This window comes from Lepidochelys olivacea, assembly GCF_965140295.1.
Source record: "Lepidochelys olivacea isolate rLepOli2 genome assembly, chromosome: 9".
NCBI classification, from domain to species: Eukaryota; Metazoa; Chordata; order Testudines; family Cheloniidae; genus Lepidochelys; species Lepidochelys olivacea.
In genome coordinates this window covers 49840823-49866635 of record NC_140419.1, presented here as the reverse complement: position 1 = coordinate 49866635, position 25813 = coordinate 49840823, and the positions used below count along the sequence as shown (strand labels likewise).

General features: G+C 43.3%; 1 protein-coding gene across 3 annotated transcripts in view; it reads right to left on the bottom strand.

Moving 5' to 3' along the window:
* SENP2 (SUMO specific peptidase 2) overlaps positions 1 to 25813 on the bottom strand; it is a 50831-nt gene that overhangs the window by 14242 nt on the left and 10776 nt on the right. For 2 of the 3 annotated variants that reach the window (XM_084638482.1, XM_084638483.1), the window contains exons 2-9: positions 19573 to 19628; positions 17527 to 17660; positions 15152 to 15227; positions 14446 to 14527; positions 11971 to 12127; positions 10361 to 10464; positions 8059 to 8153; positions 5533 to 5590 (exon numbers count right to left, since the gene is read on the bottom strand). In XM_084638482.1, coding sequence (XP_084494608.1) covers positions 5533 to 5590; positions 8059 to 8153; positions 10361 to 10464; positions 11971 to 12127; positions 14446 to 14527; positions 15152 to 15227; positions 17527 to 17660; positions 19573 to 19628 — 762 coding nt within the window. Of the gene's footprint in view, positions 1 to 5532; positions 5591 to 8058; positions 8154 to 10360; positions 10465 to 11970; positions 12128 to 14445; positions 14528 to 15151; positions 15228 to 17526; positions 17661 to 19572; positions 19629 to 21977; positions 22055 to 25813 lie in introns of those variants that run through there. The other variant, XM_084638481.1, reaches the window with a different exon arrangement.

Sequence of the window (25813 nt, the reverse complement as noted above, 5' to 3'; positions counted from 1 at the left end):
TGAATAAAGAATGCATGAATGTGAAGCAACAATGACTTTATTGCCTCTGCAAGCGGTGATCGAAGGGAGGGGGGAGGGTGGTTAGCTTACAGGGAAGCAGAGTGAACCAAGGAGTGGGGGGTTTCATCAAGGAGAAACAAAGAACTTTCACACCGTAGCCTGGCCAGTCATGAAACTGGTTTTCAAAGCTTCTCTGATGCGTACCACGCCCTCCTGTGCTCTTCTAACCGCCCTGGTGTCTGGCTGCGCGTAACCAGCAGCCAGGCGATTTGCCTCAACCTCCCACCCTGCCATAAATGTCTCCCCCTTACTCTCACAGATATTGTGGAGCACACAGCAAGCAGTAATAAGTGGCAATATTGGTTTCGCTGAGGTCTAAGCGAGTCAGTAAACTGCGCCAGCGCACCTTTAAACGTCCAAATGCACATTCTACCACCATTCTGCACTTGCTCAGCCTGTAGTTGAACAGCTCCTGACTACCGTCCAGGCTGCCTGTGTATGGCTTCATGAGCCATGGCATTAAGGGGTAGGCTGGGTCCCCAAGGATAACTATAGGCATTTCAACATCCCCAACAGTTATTTTCTGGTCTGGGAATAAAGTCCCTTCCTGCAGCTTTTGAAACAGTCCAGAGTTCCTGAAGATGCGAGCGTCATGTACCTTTCCTGGCCATCCCACGGTGATGTTGGTGAAACGTCCCTTGTGATCCACCAGAGCTTGCAGCACTATCGAAAAGTACCCTTTGCGGTTTATGTACTCGCCGGCTTGGTGCTCCGGTGCCAAGATAGGGATATGGGTTCCGTCTATGGCCCCACCACAGTTAGGGAATCCCATTGCAGCAAAGCCATCCACTATGACCTGCACATTTCCCAGGGTCACTACCCTTGATATCAGCAGATCTTTGATTGCGTGGGCTACTTGCATCACAGCAGCCCCCACAGTAGATTTGCCCACTTCTAATTGATTCCCAACTGACCGGTAGCTGTCTGGCGTTGCAAGCTTCCACAGGGCTATCGCCACTCGCTTCTCAACTGTGAGGGCTACTCTCATCTTGGTATTCATGCGCTTCAGGGCAGGGGAAAGCAAGTCACAAAGTTCCATGAAAGCGCCCTTATGCATGCGAAAGTTTCGCAGCCACTGGGAATCGTCCCAGACCTGCAACACTATGCAGTCCCACCAGTCTGTGCTTGTTTCCCGAGCCCAGAATCGGCGTTCCACAGCATGAACCTGCCCCATTAGCACCATGATGCATGCATTGGCAGGGCCATGCTTTCAGAGAAATCTGTGTCCATGTCCTGATCACTCACGTGACCGCACTGACGTCACCTACTCGCCCAGTATCGCTCTGCCAGGTTCTGGTGCTGCATATACTACTGGATAATGCGTGTGGTATTTAATGTGCTCCTAATTGCCAAAGTGAGCTGAGCGGCCTCCATGCTTGCCTTTGTATGGCGTCCGCTCAGAAAAAAGGCACGGAACGATCGTCTGCCGTTGCTCTGACGGAGGGAGGGGTGACTGACGACACGGCTTACAGGGTTGGCTTCAGGGAGTTAAAATCAAAGGAGTATTTCAGGCAGGACTTCACGGAGGGTTCCAATAAGAAATGGTGCACCTAAGTTATTGTTCTTATTGGAACAAGGTGGTTAGTCTGGCCTCTGATTGATACATGGCTAGATTTACTTCGCTGCACCTTCCCTGTGAGTGACTGCAGTGTGACCCAGAGGAATGAGTCCCCTAGACAGGGGAGGGGGGAAGCAAATGAGTACAAAACAAATCTGGTCTATTTCTTGTTTTGATACACTCCATCTATCTTTTACATCTTTGGCTGGCAGCAGACGGTGCAGAAGGACAGCATGCCATCCACATCTCATGGCTGCCTGGCAGAAGATGATGCAATAGGACTGCTAGCAATCTGTATCGCCTGCCTGCTCACCATAAGATGGTTCAATAGGACTGACTGCAGGATTAAAGAGAATGACCTGGTCAAGTCACTCCAAATTTAGACCCTGCGCCCATGTCTGCCCAGGCGCTCCTGGCCAACGTGGCCAGGAGCACCTCGGACATGACGATGACTGCTACCAGTCATATTGTACCATCTGCTGCCACAAGGCAAGGGGTTGCTGCTACTGTGTAGCAATGCAGTACCACATCTGCCAGCACCCAGGAGACATACGGTGACGGTTACCTGAGCGGACTCCATGCTTGCCATGGTATGGCGTCTGCACAGGTAACTCAGGAAAAAAGGCACGAAACGATTGTCTGCCCTTGCTTTCATGGAGCGAGGGAATGGGGGCCTGACGATATGTACCCAGAACCACCGGCAGCAATGTTTTAGCCCCATCAGGCATTGGGATCTCAACCCAGAATTCCAATGGGCAGCGGAGACTGCGGGAACTGTGGGATAGCTACCCACAGAGCACCACTCTGGAAGTCGACGCTTGCCTCGGTACTGTGGAAGCGCTCCGCCGAGTTAATTCACTTAATGCACTTAGAGCATTTTCTGTGGGAGGACACACACTCGAATATATAAAACCTATTTCTAAAAAAACTGACTTCTATAAATTTGACCTAATTTTGTAGTGTAGACATACCCTTAGATCATTAACTGGATAAAAGACAGAAAATAAAGGGCAGGAATAAATGGTCAATTTTTCAGAATGGAAAGTGAATAGTGGTGTCCCCCCAGTGATCTGTACTGGGACCAGCGCTGTTCAACATATTTATAAGTGATCTCGAAAAGGGGGTAAACAGCAAAGTGGCAAAAATTGTAGACAACTATCTGGAATTTATACAATATTACTCAAAAGCAGACTGCGAAGTATTACAAAAGGATCGCACAAAACTGGGTGAGTTGGAAACAAAATGGCAGGTGACATTCAAATGTCAATAAATGCCAATACACAATGGAAAATCCCAACTATATGTACAAAATGGTCTAAATTAGCTGTTACCACTCAAAAAGGCTCTTGGAGTCATTGTGGATAGTTCTCTAAAAACATCTGTTCAATGTGCAGTAGCAATCAAAAAAGCTAACAATGTTAGGAACCATTAGAAAAAAGGATAGATAAAACAGAAAATATCATAATGCCTTTATAAAAATCCATGGTACGCTCACATCTTGAATACTGCATGCAGATCTGGCTGCCCCATCTCAGAGAGAGAGAGAAAAAAAAAGATCTATATTAGAACTGGAAAAGATTCCGAAAAGGGCTACAAAAATGATTAGGGATATGGAACACCTTCCATATGAGGAAAGATGAGAAGTCCCAGTTTTTTAAACTTGGAAAGGTGATCACTAAGAGGGAATATGATGGAGGTCTATAAAATCTCAACTGGTATGAAGAAAGTGAATAAGGAAATGTTATTTACCCCTTTACATAACAAGAACTAGGGGGTCACCCAGTGAAATTAATAGGCAGCAGGTTTAAAACAAACGGAAGTACTTCTTTACACAACGCACAGTCAACCTGTGGAACTTATTGCCAGGGGATGTTGTGAAGGCCAAAACTGTAACAGGGTTAAAAAAGAACTAGATAAAGTTCCTGGAGGATAGGTCCATCAACAACTATTAGCCAGGATTGTCAGGGATGCAACAGCATGCTCTGAATGTTCCCAGCCTCTCTCTGCCAGGAGCTGGGAGTGGATGCGACAGAGGATGGATCACTCAAATGATTGGCTGTTCTATTCATTCCTTCAGACAGTGGCCAATGCCACATGCTTCAGAAGACAGGATACTGGGCTAGATGGACCACTGGTTTGATCCAGTATGGCGGTTATCTTCAGCCACAGGTAATAGGATGTTTTTGTCCTTTATAAAATTTCCTGCGTGAGTTCATTCAAGAGCATAGTGATTTGTCTGCTTTCATCCACATTGTTATTGGGGCATTTAATGCATTAGATTAGGTATGCCACATTATGATAGGCCTGTGTAGGATCCAAGGTGTGCTGTGGGAGGTGTTCATCATTGTAGCAGTGGAGATGTCCGTAGGTTTTGCGTCTGTTTCTGTCAAGGTCTGGTGTTGCCCTGGTGGGTTGGGGTGTGTTGGTCTGTGGGGAGCTTGCTTCCGATTATGAGCTTGGAGAAGCTCAGGGGTTGTTTGAAGGCCAGAAGTGGAGATTCAGAAAAGATCTTTCAGGATGAGGTTCCCATTGAGTCTAGGTTGTATTCTGAGGATATTGCATACTCGTTCCAATGGGGGACAGTAGGTGACAACTAGGGATCTGCGGTCAGAGGAGGTTTTATATCTGTGTTGAAGCAGGTTCTCTCAGAATAAACTGGTGTCCAGTTCCATGATGCAATCTACTTCTCTGCTGGAGTGTCCTTGTTTGGTGAAGGCGGTTTTGATTGAGTTAAGGTGTATATTCCAGACTTTCTCCTCAGAGCATATTCTGTGGTACCTGAGTGCCTGGCTGTAGGTAACAGATTTCTGGGTGTGTTTGGGGTGGTTACTGGATCTACGAAGGTAGAGGTGGCGATCCATGTATTTCTTGCGTATCGTGGTCTGTAAGGTTCCATTGTTGAAGCTGATTGTGGTGTCCAAGAAGTTGCTATTAGTATGGAAGCACTCCAGAAAGAGTTTAAAGAGCAGGTGGTGGATGTTGAAGTTGTGGCGGAAGTCACACATGAAAATTATAAAAAAAGACAATAACCACCGATCACCTGTGGGTGAACACTTTTCATAAAGTGATCACTCTATATCTGACCTAGCAGTCCTCATCCTCAAAGGAAGCCCGCGCACAACACTTTCAAAAAACGAGCCTGGGAGCTTAAATTCATAATTCTGCTAGACACTAAAAATCATGGCCCGAACACTGGATTTATGGCTTATTACGACAACAACCTGTTACCTGCTAGCCCCGACCCTTTGTCCAATGACTGCAGAGGTGTTAACAGGCCACTCTACCTTATGCTAAGCAATCTGTTCCATCTTGCATTTAGCTGTAATGCAAGTACCACCTTTCCCAGAACTCCGTGCGTCTCGAATGCTTGTGTCTCTCACTAGCAGAAGTTGGTCCAATAAAAGACAGACAAGGTGGGTGAGGTAATATCTAATACCATGCAATAGGATTTCTGTAGATCAGAGTGGGAACCAGTGAGAGTTTATGCTTCCTCCTCCCAAACAGCTATTTACATACGTCTCTAACCCTACTCATACAAGAGAGACATTCCTTCCCTAGTACTAAAAGCCTTGACTGCTAGCTGGGCACTGCTTTCCTCACTTTCTAGAGCTACAACTGTCCCTTACCCTGCTATCCAAATGTCCCACTTTAATTCCCCTCCCTCCAAGACTATGATGCAGTTGTGTCTCGTCAGTATGATAGTGTGGCCCATCCTGCACAAGATGCCCATTACTTGGCTGTGTTCCATAATTTACTAAGTCCCTCCAAAGAGGTTTCTCCTCAGTATCTGCAGGTGATGCACATGAACTTTTATTCCCCCCCACTCACAGATATTAACATAAAAATACCAGGAAGTTGGAAGCCAAACACAGGAAGCTGAACATGGATGAACGTAATTAGGAGAGATTTTGTACCTGCTCACATCACTTCTCCGAGACCAGAGTGGGCCCCAAGTTTCAGCACCTCTGATACCTGTATGGAAGGAGGAGGAGAAAGTATGAATTGAAAACAAAAATCAACTAATTAGGTTCAAAACTAGATTTGCCAGTTATACTGTAAATGACTTTCTGATTAGCCAATCACCAACATAAAGTTGCAGAGCTAACAGATAAGCTTGTTGAAGATCATACCCAGAGAAATGGAGGTTACTCACTGTAACTGAAGGTTTTTTGAGGTGTGGAATGCAGATAGGGACCACATGTGAGTATGCATGCACCAGAGTCCAGAAATTCTTCAAACTGGTGTCTGTAGCTCCCCTCATGCTCCCGACCGAGGGCATAAAAGGCAGTGTGGGTCAACACCTCTCCAGTTTCTCTTCTTACCGAAATCGAACCAGATCCATAGCTGAGAGGATGGAGGGTAGGTGGTAGAATACGGATAGAGACCACACATCTTAAAGAGCCTCCAGTTACAGTAAGTAACCGCCATTTCTTCTTAGAGTGCTGGTCCCCATGTATATTCCACACATGGGCGACTGGTAAACAGTGTTCAGACTAGAAAAGGGTGCAAGGAAGGTGGCAGCAGAGATGCCTGTAGAACTGCCATTCCTACAGCTGCATCTGCAGTTACTGCTTGGACTAGAGAGTAGCATGTCATGAACATGTGGACAGAACTCTAAGTTGGTGCCCTGCAAGGGACCTGCAGAGGAACATCTGATAGGGATGCTGTGGAGGCAGCTTGTGCTCGTGTGGAGGGAGCTGTAATGCCCCCCGAACAGGAATTTTTTTTTCCCCCATATTTTGTAGCATTCTAAGATGCATCTCAAAACCCACTTTAGAAATCCTCTGGGAGGATATGGCTTACCCACACGATCGCTCTGCTATGGCAATAAAGAGTCAGATTTTCTAATGGGTTTGGTTCTTTGCAGGTAGAATGCCAGAGCACACCTGATATCAAGGGAGTGAAGTCTCTTGTCTTCAGAATAAGCGAGGGGTTTCAGGAAAAATACAAGCAAGCATATTGTCTGATTTATGTGGAACTCAGAAACAATCCTGATATGGGAGGGCTGAAAAAGTCCTCACCAGGAGAGGGAGGTGAGAACTCTGGCAGGAACAGTCATTTGGAGTCGATGCAGTCCCAGTTTGGCTGCTAATCTAGTGGAGACAAGTTTGCAGACACAAGCAGAGTCTGGTGAATGGCATCACATAGGTACATGCACCCACATGGCCTGACAGTGAGACACATTGGTGCCCCATACTTCATGGATGATGTGGGAAATCAGGTTGCTCATCACACGAAATCCATCTGCAGGGAGAAATGCTCTTGCAGAGACTAAGTTCAGCTGTACTCCTATAAATCTCGTTGTCCTTGTGGGTGACAAAACGGACTTTTCTTCATTTATACAAAATGCCTACGATAGCAAGAAGTTACTGAAGAGATCCAGCCACTGACATGACTTCCTGACAAGATCGGCCTACCAGGTATGGGAACACCATGTAGCCCTGGTGCCTCACCTGGGCTGCCACCTCAAAGAAAACTTTTCTGAATACTCTGGGTGCTGTAGTGAGTCCAATGGGGAGGATCCAAAACTGGTAGTGTTCCTCTCCCACCATGAAACACAGGAACTTCTTGTGGGATGGGTGAACATCCACATGTAAATATATGTCCTTCATGACGAGAGACGCGAACCACATCCCTTGCGAAATAATCATCCTGAATTTCAGCTGATAAAGATGTTGAGTTGTTGAAAGTCCAGGATGGGTCTCCACCCACCATCTTTTTGGAGAATTAGGAAATATGGGGAGTAGAACCCCGCTCTTAGTACTGAGGTGGGATGCACTGTCACCTCCTGATGAAAAATCAATTAGTGAGTGGTCCCAGGACGACGACTGGAAACAGGGTTTGTGAGAAAAGGAGGAAAGAAACTGTATGGAGTATCCCTGATGGATAATCTTCAGGACCCAACTGCCAGTACTAATCTTGTTCCATCAGGTTGAGGAGTTTCTCAAAGTGCTCCTTCCATCTCTCGACGATCTCCTCACTGGAGGTCAGCATTTCACCACCCTTACTGAGTACAGCCTGGGCAACATCCCACCGACCCCTCCTAAGGCGACAATTTTAATTGGCCAACCCCCGCATAGTACAATGGCCTTAAAGTTAAGTATTATGTCTTTCAACTTGTTAGACAAGCTGTTCTGTACAGGAAGACAGATAAACAGAAGTAACAGCTTTTATAGTAATAGCAAACAGAATTGTAACAACTTTCTAACATGGATGCTTCCATATTTTTACATGCATTTATATATGACATGATGGGACTATTAAAGGCTAATGCATTGCATATATACAAGTCTGGTGTAATTAGACTTAATACATGCAGAAAGGCACAATTAAGGTACCAGTCTCAACCTTTGCAACTTCACTATTACAAACTTAACTCTCATTCATTTAAAAGACTCGCTGAGTAGAATAAGCCCGACTTGATGTCTATCCGCACTTACCATTCCTTGGTGTCACAAATGGAGGCACTCTCACTCCATATCTTTCTTCCACGTGGCCACCAGTCTTCATTGGCTCCTTGAGGCAACCTTGAGAACTTTGGTACAGCAAGATTTAGAAAAAAAGTAGAAAAGTGTCAGAATTTCTTTCAAAGGAGCCCATACATATCCTATCTATCACCACCGTATGCAAATCCACTAAAGTAATGGATTTAGCTCCTACACAACCATGTGGTACCAAATGCTAGAAGCGATCACTGTTAAAGCAACAGAATTTGGTAACCTAGAATTGGCCTATTGATGCATTAATGGAAATATTCCTGCTCCAGCAATGCTTACACACACACACACAGTAGAAAAGCAACTAGTTAATTGTGCAACGTTTACATCCTGATGCATAATTACCTTTCACTACGCCAAAATGAATGTCTACTTTTTAATTTTTTTGTGGGGGGGGGGGCGTGTGTGCACAGAATTTGATTTTGTTAGACAGCAAATTCTACAGGCTATTTACATAGTATATGAAATAGTATCTCTTTTAAACAGGCTTAGTATTAATTTTATTGAGTAGCCATTCTGTTTCATTTTGTATGACAAGATGTTTTCGTTATGCCCTGCATAAACCTTGACTGGGTCCTTTAACTCTTCTTTCTAAGGGCTGATCGACATTGGGAACTTAAATCAGCACAAACACATCTCTCGGGGTGTGAAAAAAAATCCACCCCCACCCCGAGAGAGATTGCTATGCTGACCTAACCCCAGTGTAGACAGTGGTAGGTCAACAGGGAGGTGACTTGCTTACACTGATGGGAGGACTTCTCCCATCAGTGTAGATAGTATCTATGCTGCAAGCACTGCAGATGTGCCGTTGTAGTGGTTTAAGTGTAGACATACCCTAAGCTAATGGTCTCATTTGAAAAAAAGAAGACGACGACGACTTCTGACCATCTTCAATGGCCTGGTCATTTGGTGAAGTTAAAAGAGGTCCAGAGAACAAGAATTAAGTACCGAAAACAGTATTTCAAATGATATAGTGGAGTATCATTTAAATACATCAGAAGTAATCAAACAATTATTTTCTTTTAATCTGCAGTTGTCTGTACAATATACATATTCATTTCTCCGGGCAGCGAAAGAAGGAAGTTTGGACTTGTTGTTGTGATCTTAGAGTTGTCTGAGTTCTAGAGCATTAAGGTACTCCTTGATTTTTTTACTAATCCAGTTAAAATTGTATCATGTCCTAGGGTGGATGCAGTTTGAGGGTATAAAGTGTACTTAGACTGGTATAGCTTATTTCCCCTCTCATAAGGGAAAGCAGCTGTACTTGTCTAAGCTCATTTATACCTTTATAAAACGTGTCCACACTAGGAAATGTGCCACTTAAGCTGTACCACTTAACTATACTAGTACAGTTAAATGGTACAGCTTGTGTTTAGACAAATCCTTAGCTCCCAGACAGCCTCAGCATTCCACAAAAGCAGGCAGACAAAACCTGAGTTTCTGTTGAGAAAAGGAACCTCTCTTTATAAACCTCTCAAGGTCTTCATACAACACAGAGGCACAAACAAGTTTTCCTTCCTTTGCAGGTCACCTTCAAGAATTTCAGCTCTGTATGTATGCATGATTGCCATGGTCTTTTGGCCTTACCACAGATTGAAAAATTGTAAAACTATAAACTGACAATTTCTTATGAAGTCGGAAGAGATCACGTACTCATTAAACTATAGTTAGGCCTCAGAACAGGCTGTGTTAAGACAAAACATTAGCTCCTTCACAGCATATGTCTATTCCACATCAGCAGCATAAGAGTCATAAAAAGCATTCAGTGGAAGGGAAAATAAGTCCCCAAATCCAACTACACTGTCATATAGCACTTAATATAGGATTTCGTTGTAGAAATTACATCCCTGGAGGCACTTGTGCTCAGAAAGGGGCAGGAAGTTTCCTAGTGCAGAAACAACATAGGAAGCAGAAAGGAGGTAGGAGGAGAAGAAAGACCCACAACAACTTGTGATTCTTCATCTTTTGTACACTTCTGCTAAATATTCGGGGGGGGGGTTAAATAAAAGGCCACAGATAACTTTAGTATACACAACTGCATGCATTTCAAAAGGTTTAAAGGTCTGTTCCAAAGCATCTGTCCTGGATCATATCAACAGAGTTCTGTGGATTGCAACAAATTGATCCAATGTTGCCAACAACCACCACCAGAGTGCCCATTAAAAGAGTGACTTGATGTCCCTCCTTGCCTCTCAAGAGAAGTCACTGTTACTAGTAAAAAGGCTGGAATACAACGTGAAATTACTTGCAATGGTTTACAGCTTTGGGAGTGGAGCAGTTTCTAGGATATTTTTCCTTTACTAGTTCCAATAGTAGTTTGTACTTTTCTCTCTCTTCTCTTTGTACACCCTAAGAGGGAAAATCAAGAAAAAGTGAAGTTTGTAATTAAATTTAATGCATACTACACAGTTGTTACAGTGTGTGAAGTTTATCTTTAGTCCTATTTACGCAGGACTCACATGGCCAAAGCTGCTAAGTTGAAAATTGGCTCATGCTCATTATAGCATGGAGTATAATTTTCATCCTTATCCCAGTTTTCAGCAGCTTTCTACTGTCTATCACATTCAGATGAAGGTAAGTCAATGATAAACAAATATCTACCCCCTTATTACCATTTCCAGTTGTGGAACTGCCACGTTCACTAGAGTTGAGAGAAAGTGGAATCCACTATTGGTGAGCTCCCACCCCACCAAAAACACCACTTTCCATAGAATATCAGGGTTGGAAGGGACCTCAGGAGGTCATCTAGTCCAACACCCTGCTCAAAAGCAGGACCAATCCCCAATTAAATCATCCCAGCCAGGGCTTTGTCAAGCCTGACCTTAAAAACTTCTAAGGAAGGAGATTCTACCACCTCCCTAGGTTACGCATTCCAGTGTTTCACCACCCTCCTAGTGAAAAAGTTTTTCCTAATATCCAACCTAAACCTCCCCCACTGCAACTTGAGACCATTACTCCTTGTCCTGTCCTCTTCTACCACTGAGAAGAGTCTAGAACCATCCTCTCTGGAACCACCTCTCAGGTAGTTGAAAGCAGCTATCAAATCCCCCCTCATTCTTCTCTTCTGCAGACTAAACAATCCCAGTTCCCTCAGCCTCTCCTCATAACTCATGTGTTCCAGACCCCTAATCATTTTTGTTGCCCTTCGCTGGACTCTCTACAATTTTTCCACATCCTTCTTGTAGTGTGGGGCCCAAAACTGGACACAGTACTCCAGATGAGACCTCACCAATGTCGAATAGAGGGGAACGATCACATCCCTCAACACTTTTCATAGTGTCTAATGCCAGAAGGGACCATCAGATCTAGTCTGACCTCCCATACATCACAGCCCATTAAGTTTTACCCAGTTACCCCTGCATTAAGCCCAATAACTTGTTTGGCAAAAGCATCTTCCAAAAAGGCATCCAGACTGGATCTGAAGACATTAAGAGATAGAGAATCCTCAACTTTCCATGGTAGTTTGTTCCCATAGTTAATCACCTTGACTTAAAATATTTCTGAATTAGTTCTAATTTGACTTTGGCTTCGTTTTCCAGCCATTGGTTCCTGTTATGCTTTTCTCCACTGAAGAACCTTTTAGTAGTTAGCGTTTTCCCCCATAAAGATACTTCTACTCTGAAATCACCTCTCTATCATGTTTTTTGATCATCCAAATAGATTGAGCTTTAAGTCTCACTGCAAGGCACTTTCTCAGCTCAAGACTATCATGCTGCTTCAAAAAACCAATTTTCACTGTATCCAATTTCACATCTTGCCATCTCAATACTCAGAGGTCTCCCCATTATATAAACTCAGAAGTGACAACAAAAATGAGTGGACCCTATTTCAAAAGCTGACTGTATCTGGACTCACCTCTTCCACAGTACAGTGAGGCCTCCTCACCAGCTTGCCAGCATCTGAAGTGGTGGCTCCTGACATGTTCTCCTGACCAGGCAATCTCCGTGGCAAAGAGCCTTCTGGAATGGATTTGGTATGCTGTTTGCTACTCATCCTTGTGTTGCAGAGGTTTCTGTTAAAAGGAGCTATTACACTATTAACCACTAAAACCTAAACCTTCTTGAGTCAAATTACATCTCAGAACATTTTTGTAAATACATGCACTGTTGACGGCAGAGACTTAAGCTTCATAAGGATATATGGATGTTCTGAATGCCTTTCAGTCAGGTGGAAAAATCAGGTCAAACCACTACTTGATAGAGAGATCCAAGAACTCTCTCTTATGATGACTAAGACATGCACACTGACTAAATAGACCATTTACAACATACCATTTTAAGCTCAATTACATGCACACGCTGCAGGCTAAACCAGATGCTCCAGGAACTGTGAGCTCTGTCAGATCATGTTTTCTCCTTTGCCATGCCTCCCCCCTCCCCTCCCAAAATAGTGTTTCCTACTTCTTCAGATAGCCCTGTACCTTTAATTTTCTCATATGCTTCTTTCATTAAACCCTATTATAGTGTAGCTGAACGTCAACTACCCAAAGCAATGTTCCAATATGCCACTGAGGTATTTTGGGGGATATAGTTACAAGTATGCCATACAGCTGACACCTCACAGAAGAGAGCTCTTTTCACATAATTGGTGGAGTCTCCACCCGCACCCCACATTCACAATAGCCGCCTTAGGAATTTTCCTCTTTACCATTAAAGGTTTTCATGCCGATTGTAGCGGGGTGGTCACCCCGGTTCAGCCCTGAAGGGGTTAAAACAGCCCTGGGAGAAGGCTGCCTGGAGGAGCCAATAGTAAAAGCAGCCCTGGAGAGGGTTGCAGCTGGGAAAAGTTAGGCTGATTGGGGGAAGCAGCCACAGCTGTGGCCACGCCCCAAGCAGGCCACAGCTGGCCCGATAAGAGGGCTGAGGGCCAGGAGCTGTAGGAGTCTCACTCTAGCCCTGGAGTGGGAAGGGCTAAACTTCCTATTGTAAACCATCTTAAAAGCAGCACAATTCCCTCTTTAGCACTAAATACCATGACCAGGATACAGGTCATGCAGCTGAAAGAGTTGAGCACCACTAGCTGAGAGAAGCCCATTGTAATAAAAATCCTGAGCCAATTCAGAAAACTCTCAATCCATTTGAGCATAGATGTCATTGGCTTCGGTACTGGCTTGGGGCCTACTCCCACAGTAAGAACAACTCACAGGGACACTATAGTGTAACAGGGGGATCAATACCATAGAACGAGCATCATCTTATATAGGAATACAGCGAGGACACTATCCAATCTGGTTTTGGGGTAGGAGGCAAACAGCAGTATTACACAGTATCCTGGCCCATTTCCTTCCAATTATTGCCGTCTCTAACACCTTGGAGAAAACTGCATCAAGACTGTTCCAGTAGTGTCATCTAAACAGAACACCTCATGCAAAACCAGGGGACCCCCATCCTTTATTATATCTTGGATAATTTACATCAAGGAAGTGAGCTGTAGCTCACAAAAGCTTATGCTCAAATAAATTGGTTAGTCTCTAAGGTGCCACAAGTACTCCTTCTCTTTTTGCTGATACAGACTAACACAGCTGCTACTCCGAAACAAGTTTTTTGTAATTAAAACCTCTCTCAAACAAGATACTATTCCACACCCCTGCAAATTCTTCCTATCGCCATCCCTGCAAATTCCATACTCTTCTCCCAAAACTCCTACATTTTTGTTCCTTGAAAGCCTCCAATCTTTTGTCCCCAGACATCCCCCTTTTATTTGCCCCTTTAAAATTCCCGATTCCTTTGTCCCCACAAGCTCAAGAATGGACACAAATCATAACTTTCCCTCTCTCTTCACACTACCAGATCCCACTTCTCCACCCAATCATCCCAAACACATCCTCTGGCCTTCGCAAGGTTCCCCCATACATCTTTGCTCTGCCTCCCCAGCTCTTCCCCAGGCTCTGTCTCACCCTCCCTAGGTCTATTTTGTGTGTGCAATTTCCCTCCCACCTGAAGTTTTTGATGCCAGCAGTGAGTTCATCTTTAGGAGGAAAAATGTGCAAGCCAGCTTCACAGATTTCTTTACATACTTATTACCCAAATCTTTCCTTTTGGACTAGTTTCATTACTACTTAGCATTGAGCTGTACAAATTTAAGAGAGTTTAATACACTGATAAGAAACAGTACTGCAGTTCAGCGGAGTGCCTGGTAATACTTTGCATTTGGAAAGAGCCAAGCACTACTATATATAAATGGATATTTTAAAAAAAGAAGAAGATATTAGGCAACAAATGTGGGCAGACACCTACATTCTGGAGGAGTGTACAGGATGCTGATTTGGGGGTGGGGGGCGGGGAGAGGTGGTGGTGAGGGGAGGATATAAGACAACCACAAGAATTTTACCTCAGGCAAGGCACAGTCCTGCAAGTAGTAGGTACTGTCTCTTTACTGAGACCAACTCTAGCGCCACAAGATATTTTCTTATCTATGAAAAAATACCAGCCATTAGTAGTTGCGAGAGGGGAGTGAGTCTCAGAAGTTCATATTTATAAAACCCTCACAAAAAATGAATGCATTTTAGTTTAGATACGTTAAGCCAACATGTAAACTTACTTAAAAGATTTTAGGTATTACACTAGAGCATTGTCTGTCTTTTTCAGCTGCCACTTCAACAAAGGAAGTGACTTGTCTGAATAGAAACTGCTCCATAAGACTATTGCTTTTCTATTTCAAGTCCATCATATATTACATAATACCGTTTAGGAAGATTTCCAGGAACACTTTACACTAATGGCACAGCCATCAGGAATGATGCACATCATAAGAGAAGGCTGTAACACTTAATGCTGAAATGCCTGCAACAAAAATATCTGGCAGTAGCAATGGAAGGAAGCAGGAACGAAAGCAAGAGTTCATCCTGTGGTGTTCTAGATTTTATAGAGGTATTCCTCTTACCAAATTCAGAATTATAAAGCACTTTAAAAGTCTTACACAAGAGGCATTATACAAATGGAAAGTATTAATGCTGCTGTATACCACCTGCTGGGTATTTGAGTATATAGGGGAAAAGAGGAAGGAAGAAAAAGTGGTGGCTTCATGTCAGTCTTACCCAGTTGTAGCATTTCTATTCCAGGTGCAGAGTCTATCAGTCTGTCAGTCGAAGAATCAGAAGCATTTGAAAAAGTCTTAAAAAGAACAAGGAACCATTTAAATGTAATTTGGATGTGGATCAAAGCAACCTCACACCCTACTCACTCAAATTAGAGAGTTAAACCATGCTATTCATCCAGTGACCCAGACTGGCAGAACATAGGCCTCTGCAGTTTCTACAACGTGTCTTTTTTATTTAAGAAAACAAAAAACACTTTAGATCCTAGAAAGTCCACATGTGCACCTTTTAAAAACCCCACTTAAATGAATTCTGAGCACAAACCCCATTGACTTTACACTCATCCCCTGAGGAGCTACCACTGTGACGGTGCACCCCATAAGGCTTTATGGAAATATGCTTATGAATGTATATCTGACATTACTGGAATATATTTTATGCTACATATGCCATGTAACATATCTCTGTAAAGGTTATGATCTACTGAATTTATTCATCCTATTTGTATACATGTGTCATTGTTGTATTCAAAGTTATGAATATTGGCTGTATACTTGTTTGATTTTCAATAACCTTAGTAAGGCATTTGGTCAGCTTCTTTAGAAAGGAATTTGCAAGCTAAGTGCCCAGTCAAGAAGCACTTAACGCACAATGCATCTTGGAAGGCTCCAATCCACATAAGAAGTCTTCCTGGAGACATTCAAGATAGCATATGGGCGATGGCTGCTGCCTGTAAAAACAGTCATGCATGGACACGTGACTTGCCCATGTGACTCCAAAACTCCATTTTGTAGCTAGATTCTACACAGGGGGAGGGAGGGGTGTCCACAACAGAAAGTGTATTTAAGCCCATGGGAGACCCCTCCATTTTGTCTTCAGCTGGCTCAAGAGAGCCTCTCCACCCCAAGGATACCTGAAAGAAACTGGAACAAAGGACAGTAACTATGGGAGTACGGGGGGCAGTGAGTGATTGCTGGACCCAGACTAGAAGGAGACTAGTCTGTAAAAGGAAGCTGACTGGAATTCCTCCGAGGGTGAGGTTTTATCTGTATTCAGTTTTTTTAGACAGAGACTTGCATGTTCTATTTTATTTTGCTTGGTAATTCACTTTGTTCTGTCTGTTACTACTTGGAACCACTTAAATCCTATTTTCTGTATTTAATAAAATCACTTTTTACTTATTAATTAACCCAGAGTATGTATTAATACCGGGGGGGGGGGGGGGCAAACAGCTGTGCATCTCTCTCTATTAGTGTTAGAGAGGGCGAACAATTTATAAGCTTTATACAGGGTAAAATGGATTTATTTGGGGTTTGGACCCCATTGGGAGTTGGGCATCTGAGCGCTAAAGACAGGAACACTTCTTAAGCTGCTTTCAGTTTAAACCTACAGCTTTTCAGGTTCAGACCTGGGTCTGGGTTTGCAGCAGGCTAGCAGGTCTGGCTCAAACCAGGCAGGTTGGCTGGGAGGGCAGGGAAAGCACGGGCAGAAGTAGTCTTGGCACATCAGTTGGCAGTTCCCAAGGGAGTTTCTGTAATCCAACCCGTCACAACCACATAATAAATAATCTTGAATAAGGTTTTCTGATCCTTGAAAGACTTTTTTAGAATTACAGCAGGTGAACAATCTTTAGAGCAGACTTCACATAAATTAAAGAACTGAGTTCTATCCTTGAATTCCTCTCAATCATCTCCAAGACAATGTCTTCCTAAAACCAGCAGCTTGTTCCCTGAAAACAAAACTGTTTGTATAAACTAGCAATTTACATGCTATTTAGAATCCAGACTAGAACATCCTAAATCTCTTTGGATTGCCCTACTGGCTCTGATAAGGCAGAAGACAATAAACCAGATTATCCAACCTAGCAAATTGAAGAGTCTGGCTCACAGACATGCAAGTTAAGTAGAGGGGAGCTTTTGTACACTTTGCACCTAAATACCAGTTGAGTACACTAGATACAGGCATGCAAGTGTATCTAGTAGAGCCATTTATTCAGGAAATACTTATTCATATAGTTACCAGGACAGGAGGCATGTGGGCTCTTCAAATACAACAAGATTGAGAGCAAAATCACAACACAATTCATAGGAAAATGTACCAGATAGTATAATATGTACATTTAAAATACTGTAAAGATGTCCAGGAGTAAAACAGCATAAGTTCAGTCTCAACAACAAGTGCTCTAATGGAGGATTCAAACTTGAACCAGGCAATACCTATGATCTTAAAAGTAACATACCACCAGCCCTTATGACCTTTGACCAAACCCAACTCTAAGCAGTCACCAAGGAGACTGGTCCCATTCATTTATTTTGTGTTGCATGTAGTCAAACATTACAGCTAGAAACAATCTTATGCCCAGAATCTCCACTAACCTCATCCATAGATTCTGCAGTTTGAGCTCCATTACAAACTGATGTCTTCAGGTACCTACTTGTCAGCTGGGATGGCAATTTAATTAGATTGGCAACTCCTTGTACAGTCTTCGTCAATTTAGAGATAACATAATCTTTAAAAAAAAACCCACAATAAAAAAACAGGAAAGCCATAAAACATTTGGTCTACATAAGGATTTTTTCCCTGTTTAAATGTAAGCACTCTCAGCTAGAGTATCATTGCATGCAATAGTTCACACTTCAGGTTATTCACAACATTATCAATATCTTTATCTTTTCAGGCTTTATTTACAAGTATCCTTGACTGGTTGGGAAAACAGTAAACCCTTAAACTATAGAAGACCAGCTTTTCAAAGACTATTTTTAATATTGAAAATACAAAAGCAACAGTCAGCCTGATGGTAGTCCTCAAGGTTAGCAGTTATTTTTGGCTCTGCATCCTCTACCGGAACAGGGTGGTTTTTTTAAAGTCAGAAATTAAGTTATACTCTGGAGGTCAGCATTTTTCTGAAAATAGGAGTATGATATTTAAGCATAAAAGTTTCATGCGATGTATTGTTCAAAAATATTAGTTAAAATTGTTAGATACCAATTTGCTCTGTTTACAGAGACTTGTCCACTGTTCAAAGTGAGGGGTAGTAGTGGTGGAACAAAACATCTTTTTTTTTATAATTTTGGTTTCCCCTGGAGCTCTCTCTAACCCTCAGAAATGCATTAAATTATGATGATACTACTAAGTGACAGCCAGTATTCTCAGGGAGAACAGCAATGTCCTTTGTCAAGCAAAATAACTAAAGACAGATCTTACTTTTCCTTCAGTACTTGTGCTGTGAAGTAGACCTTAAGCAGAAAGGACTTCAGTGTCCACATCTCCATCTTTTCAGTCAAGAGATGGACCAAACTAGTCAGCAATCTCAAGTCATTTCAGATAGCAACAACATCTGCTCTGTTTTAACTATCTAGAGGCAGCTGGTGCCTAAAAAGTGGTGGAGCTGCAGATTGCATGGGGGCTGGGGGTGCAGACTAAGTGAAAAATGGGTCAGTATTAAGGCACCACACAGAAGTATTTTGGTGAGAGCTAATGGAGGTTAATGGGAAAGTGCAAGGCAAAAATAGGAGTGCCCTCTTCTTTCTCCCTATTTTCAGGAAGGAATGGAACACTTCATTGTCAAGGACAGAGTGTATCCATCCATGACAGCTTTGCTACACCCTCCTAGTCCCAGTCTCTCCCCTTGTAATCTAGCTCTACTCTACCTTTTCCTCCTCCTCTCCAACTCATATATAATGTATAACTCAACCTAGCCTTTCCACTTCCCAACTCAGAACCTTCCCAACTCCATCAGCTCCTTGCAACCAGCTCCAGAACACCCAAGCAACTATCCCCTAGAAAGAAAACCCTGCTTCTCCTTGCTTAGGCTCTCAAAAGCTCAGAATCCCTTCCCAAATCCCGCTTAGGCTCAGACACCCCTCACCACATGCAGCTCAGAATTCTTTTCCACCCAGTTAAAAACAAATGCTATTTGTTTCAGAATCAGGAAGTGAAGAACAGAGGCAGCAAGGAGCATATGATTGGGATCTGAAATGCTCCAAAGAAGTGTTATGCCCTGCTCTAGCCTCTATGCCTCCTCCCTGCACTTCCTGAAGTTTGTGTGCTCAGGCCATAAGTCCAGTGGCACTTTGTGTACTGCAGCACCACAGACTTCTCTCCCCTCCACAGTGGCAGCGTGCAGTACAGCACCCCGCAGTAAATCAGCCACTTCCATATGTAACATGGGTGGGACTTGGCCACAAGAGGGGATCATCAGGAACTAATGGGGATATCTATACAACTAGAGTGCCTTTCTAGAAGGAGCAGGCGAGAAGGAGGAGGGTTTGGAGAACCACGCAGGTTATTTCCATGTTCATAAATATATAAACAAAAGCTCTGGTCTCTTGGGTACATGAGAAAGATCTAAGTCTTTAAAAAAAAAAAAACAAACCAACCACCGCACGTTACACAAGTAGTGAGAAGCGCTAATACAATACCTAATCTTTGTCTTTTTGCTTGCCTCTGGTTAGGGTCCTCCACAGATGACTGAATGCTGAGGAAAGAACAGACCAAAGAGTTATTTTGTAGCAACAGACTAGTGTTCTAAATAAGTTCCCTCCCTTAGAGTCTCCAAATACAACCCAAATTAGTTTACCTGCCCCCAGGGCATCTCTTTACAGCCAGCCCTCAAGACTGCATAGATTTCCATACAGGAATCTATTGAAGTCCCATAACGCTATAGCCACTGCAGAACTGACCAACACAATCTGTGCACATACTAGGAAGGGTCCCAAGGAGTGCCCCATGAACACAGACATGACTTCATCTAGGCACCTTAAGTCATGTGCCCCATATGCATCCAGTAACACAAAGGCAAAAGCAGGCAGATGCTCACATTTAGGTAATGTAATTGTATAGAGTTCATTTAAGTTTGTTACTAGTTGCAGAGCACAATGCACATGTGGGTAAAGTTTGTCTCCTCCCTCAAAAAAAGGAAATAGTTGTGTCAGCCTTAATACAATTAGGGTTCAATAGAGATGACTATACACAGGATTAAGACCCTAAAAATCATTACATAATCTATATTAAAATGAGTTACAAATAGAATCTTGACTGGAATACAAGAAGAGATAGGAAAAAGCCACTACACTCAAATTCATAAACATTTAAGTTACACTTGCTGCTATGCCAGTGAAGTGACTGTTCCCTTGCACCAGTTTCCTAAAGTCAGTCTCAGATACATAAGATGCTCGGTTTCAAAATGACAAAACTGGTTCATTAAGAGTGTAACCTTTTGCAAGACTTCAAGAACGCAAAGTTAGATCTTAAAGTTTGTCAAATAGCTCCCTACCTGGTTTTAGGGAAGCTGGACTTCATATTTCCCCTTTTCTGGGAAGTGAGTGATTTATTTCAAATGGTTTTAGTCCACCTCAGGTCAAGTCTATACCAGGGGTTCTCAGCCTTTTTCTTTGAGGCCCCCCCCAACATGCTATAAAAACCTCCATGGCCCACCTGTGCCACAACTGTTTTCTGCATTTAAAACCAGAGCCAGCATTAAGGGGTAACAAGCAGGGAAATTGCCTGGGGCCCCCAGTGAAGCTAAGTTGCTCAGGCTTCTGCTTCAGCCCCAGGCAGCAGGGCTCAGGGCCCCAGTCTTCAGCCCTGCACGGCAGGGCTTAGGCTTTCTCCTCTGGGCCCCAGTGAGCCTAACACTGGTCCTGCTTGGCGGACCGCCTGAAACCTGCTTGTGGCCCTGCAGGAGGCCCCAGACCCCTGGATGAGAACCACTGGTCTATACTACAATCTTTTGCCAGCTGGCTGTGTCTGTCACGGATGTGATAAGGTGTGATTTGTGACCAACATAGCTATGGTTGCAAAAGTCTTGAGCAAAGCTGTACTATTGCTGATCTAGCTTATGTCAGTCATAGTGTGAGGTCCTGATATCACTTCTTGTCTCATTAGTTCCATTCTGGGTAAAACATCTCTGGTCTGTTTCCTATTCCTTTCTTATGCAGTGCTAATTTGCTATGTGCTTTACAGATAAGTTCAAAGATAATACAGTGAGCCAGGAGTTAACAGTCAATAAACACGCAGTCAAGGATGCAACAAGAAGCAATGATTAAACCACATCATTCAATTGCCATCTTTAATCAATCCATTGTTTGGGAGAGAGTTTAATAAACTATTTCCAAGCCCTTATTTAGAAAGTTTGATAATATCTTTAATAATGCTTACTTTTTTCACTTTTTAATTCTCATTGTTCTACTGTTCCTCCTGTTTTAGTCTTCAATAGGGCTACTGATGCAAATACCAACACAGGGTTGAAAGACTCATGTCAAGGTTCCTTCCCCACTCTGAACTCTAGGGTAGAGATATGAGGACCTGCATGAAAACCCCCTAAGCTTATTTTTACCAGCTTAGGTTAAAACTTCTCCAAGGTACAATCTATTTTACCTTTTGCCCTTGGACTTTATTGCTGCCACCACCACCAAGCGTCTAACAAATATATAACAGGGAAAGAGCCCACTTGGAAACATTCTTCCCCCCAAAATCCTCCAAAACCCTACACGCCCTTTCCTGGGGAAGGCTTGATAAAAATCCTTACCCATTTGCATAGGTAAACACAGACCCAAACCCTTGGATCTTAAGAACAATGAAAAAGCAATCAGGTTCTTAAAAGAAGAATATTAATAGCAGAAAAAGTAAAAGAATCACCTCTGTAAAATCAGGATGGTAAATACCTTACAGGGTAATCAGATTCAAAAACAGAGAATCCCTCTAGGCAAAACCTTAAGTTACAAAAAGACACAAAAACAGGAATCTACATTCCATTCAGGACAGCTTATTTTCTCAGCCATTTAAACAAAACAGAATCTAACTCATATCTAGCTAGATTACTTACTAAGTTCTAAGACTCCATTCCTTTTCTGTTCCCGGCAAAAGCATCACACAGACAGATAGACCCTTTGTTTCTCCCCCCCTCCAGCTTTGAAAGTATCTTGTCTCCTCATTGGTCATTTTGGTCAGGTGCCAGTGAGGTTATCCTAGTTTCTTAACCCTTTACAGGTGAAAGGGTTTTTCCTCTGGCCAGGAGGGATTTTAAAGATGTTTACCCTTCCCTTTATATTTATGACAACTCAACATTTGCAAACATAATATTTGCATTTAGTTTCTTTGCAGTGTTGTAGCCATGTTGGTCCCAGGATATGAAACCAGATAGGTGAGGTAATATCTTATTGGACCAACTTCTGTTGGTGGAAGAGACAAGCCTTTGAGCTTCACGGACTTGCTTTTCAGGTCTGGAGAAGGTAAACCAGGGTGTCTAAACCCAATACAAGTTGGGACAGATTATTAAGCATATAGGGTTCATACATGCTGTAGAAGACCACTTAAAGTGGGCAATAAGGGTTAACATGCAGCGAAGTGTGTTACAACTTCTTGTAATGAGCCATAAAACCAGTTTCTCTGTTAATTCCATGGTTTTTAGTGTCCAACATACACAAATTTAAGTTCCCAGACTTGTCTTTTGAAGGTGTTGTGCAGGTTTCCTTTGAGGATGAGGACTGAGATGTCAGATATAGAGGAGTCAGTTTCTGAGAAGTGTTCACCCCTAGGTGATATAGTGTTTTTTGCCTTTTATTATTTTTCTGAGAGTGTTAATTCGAGAGCACAGGAATTGTCTGGTTTCACCCACATTGTTGTTGGGGCATTTGATGCCTGGATGAGGTATGGATTGCAATTGTCTGATACCTTGTACAGGTTTCAAGTGTGGGGTGATTGGTGACAAGGGTGTGCGATCAGTGGGTTTCTTTTTCTTTTTCTGTATTAAAGCATGTTCTCAGGGCATTTGGGTGTCCCTTTTCCATGATGCGATCTACTTCTCTGTTGGAGCATCCTTGTTCAGTGAAAGCAGTTTTAAAGACATCTGGGATATACACCTCTCTTCAGAGAAGAATTCTGTAGTGCCTGGCTGTAGATAACGGATTTGTTGGTGTGCTGGGGGGGTTGCTGGATCTGTGAAGGTAATGGTAGCGATCCATGGGTTTCTTGTAACTAGTCTTTGTAGAGTTCCATTGTTGAAGCTCACCATAGTGTCCAGGAAGTTGATGCTGGTGTGGGACTGTTCTGGAGAGTTTGATGGATGGGTGGTGGTTGAAGTTATAGACGAAATCTATGAGTGAGTTTAGATCACCTGTTCAGAGAATGAAAATATCATTGATGTATCTCAGCGTATATCATTGGTTTCATGGTGCATTTTTCCAGAAGTTCTTTGAGGTGGCCCATGAAGAGGTTGGGATATTGGAGGAGCTATCTTAGTCCAAACCTTAGGAAAAGCCATGGGTACTAAGTATTCATTGTTAAATGCGAAGTTGTTGTGAGAGAATGAAATGGATGAGTCTAGTGAGAAGTTTAGGGTAGATTTCCAAGTGTTGTACATTATCCTGTAGGTATAAGAGACAGATAGCAATGCCATTATGGGGAAGGATGGTGGTGTACAGGGAGGTGACAAATAGTAATCTGTGGGAGGCTGCTAATTTTGCAGAGTTTCTGGAAGGAGATGGTACTATTTTGGAGGAAGCTGAGGTAAGCGATCTGAGATAGTGAGTGGTTTCTGTAAATCCTGATATTCCTTCAGTAGGAGTGCCGTGGCCAAATATGATGGGTCTGCCAGGGTTCCCTAAGGAGGAATGTAGAAGGTTCTGGGGAGTGGGTTTGCAGGGAATGATGTAGAGTTTTTCTTGGAGTTGCTTGGGGAAGGATTTGATGGTGTCTTTACATTCCTGTGTGAACTGGTTTCTTTAGCTTTCAACTGAGGTTTTAAATCACTGTTTGCATAAAGTCTTAGAATTAGCCTCAGCATATTAAAGTGAAAACTTCAGAATACAACGGCCAAGATTTTCAAGAGTGATTAGTAATCCTGGGTGCTGCAATTTTTTGACACCCTACTTGAGACACTCTGAAGGAGTCTGATTCTCAGAGGGTGGGCACTCAATGCTTTCTGAAAATCAGACACCTCCCCCGCTTGAAGTATGTATGTTAGAGTTCCAAAGCCACAAGAAAAGGGGAAGATAAGCTGAAGCCATACTTTGAACTTGATCAGGTTGTTTGTCCTTATAATTTTTTATCCTTTATCATAAATGCTGCCATCATACTTGACCTAAACTTCTGAAATTAACCTGTCAAGTAAGGGGATCAAATCAGAAGTAGGCAAAGGAATCAACTGGGGGAAAAAAAAAAAAAAACACACTTAATACATTGCTGTCCCCTCTTCACGTCTCCCAAGCTCCCACTAGGGACACTAACGCACCTCCACTACCTATTTTTCCTAAAAAGAAAAGGAGTACTTGTGTCACCTTAGAGACTAACCAATTTATTTGAGCATAAGCTTTCGTGAGCTACAGCTCACTTCATTGGCTGTAGCTCATGAAAGCTTATGCTCAAATAAATTGGTTAGTCTCTAAGGTGCCACAAGTACTCCAGTTCTTTTTGTGAATACAGACTAACATGGCTGTTACTCTGAAACCTATTTTTCCTAGTTATTTCTAAGGACCTGTGACCGGGTATGACGGCTCTGTAGCACGCCCTGCTGTCCGAGTGTGGCACCTCCCCAGTGTTTTCTGGCTCTCCCAGGGTTCAAGTGGCTCAGCCTCCAAGTGGTTCACAGAGTTCAATCCTTTTTATCCTGGTTATCTTTTTAGGCTAACAAATCCTGACAAAAAGCCCCAAACAGAAGGTGGTTCTGGCATTCAGGTTTTCTCTGAAACCTGCCTTCTGGTCCCTCTTCCTCATACCTTCTGGGTTACCTTTCACCTCTGTTTCCTTAAAAAGGAGCCCCAGCCCTCCTCCTGGAGCGGAGTAGTTCAGGCAGTTACTATTTCTTCTCTTTAAGCTAGGAGCCCCAGCTCTCCTCCTTTGAGCTGGGGTGGAAGTTAGTCAGCTGTAGGGCCTTAGCCAGCTTCTCCTTCAGCTGAACCCTTCCACCTCCCCAATTAGTCCTCAGGCTCAGTGGGTTCTGTGGGCCAGTCTTCTCCTGCTGATGTCTGCCCTGCTATGAAGGAAGAGGCATTTATTCCTGGTCCTCTTCTCCCAGCTCATCCCCAACTGGCTGGGTGAGACGGGAGCCTTGACTTGTCCTCTCTGCAAGGCTCCCAAGCCCTGTGCCCTTAAAAACACAGTAACAGATTTCCTTCCAAGTACCTGGGCTTAATCACATTTTTCACAGCCTCAACCAATGTAGTTAAGTCAACCTAACTTTGTAGCATAGACCAGGCCTGAAGAAAGTCAGAAATTCTCAAGCATAGACTCCGACTTTAAGGCCAGAACAGACCATCATGAGTCTAGTCTGACTTCCTGCACATCATAGGCTGCAGAACCTCACCCACCCACTCTAGTAACTCAGCCAGAGATTATGGGTCTATTACCGAAGTCCTCAAATCTTGATTTAAAGAGTTTAAGTTAGAGAATCCACCATTTACTCAAGTTCAGCGGTTCTCAAACTGTGGGTTGGGACCCCAAAGTGAAGCCCGAGGCCAGAACCGAAGCCAAAGCTCGAGCCCCACACCACCCAAGGTTGAAGCCCAAGGGTTTCAGCCCTGGGTGGTGGGGCTCACGTTACAGAAGCCCTTGGGTTTTGGCTTTGGCTTTCCAAACCCAGGGCAGTGGGGCTTGGGCTTTGGCCCTCCTGCCTGGGGCAGTGGGGACTCAGGTAGGCTCAGGCTTCAGTCCTCCCTCCTGGGG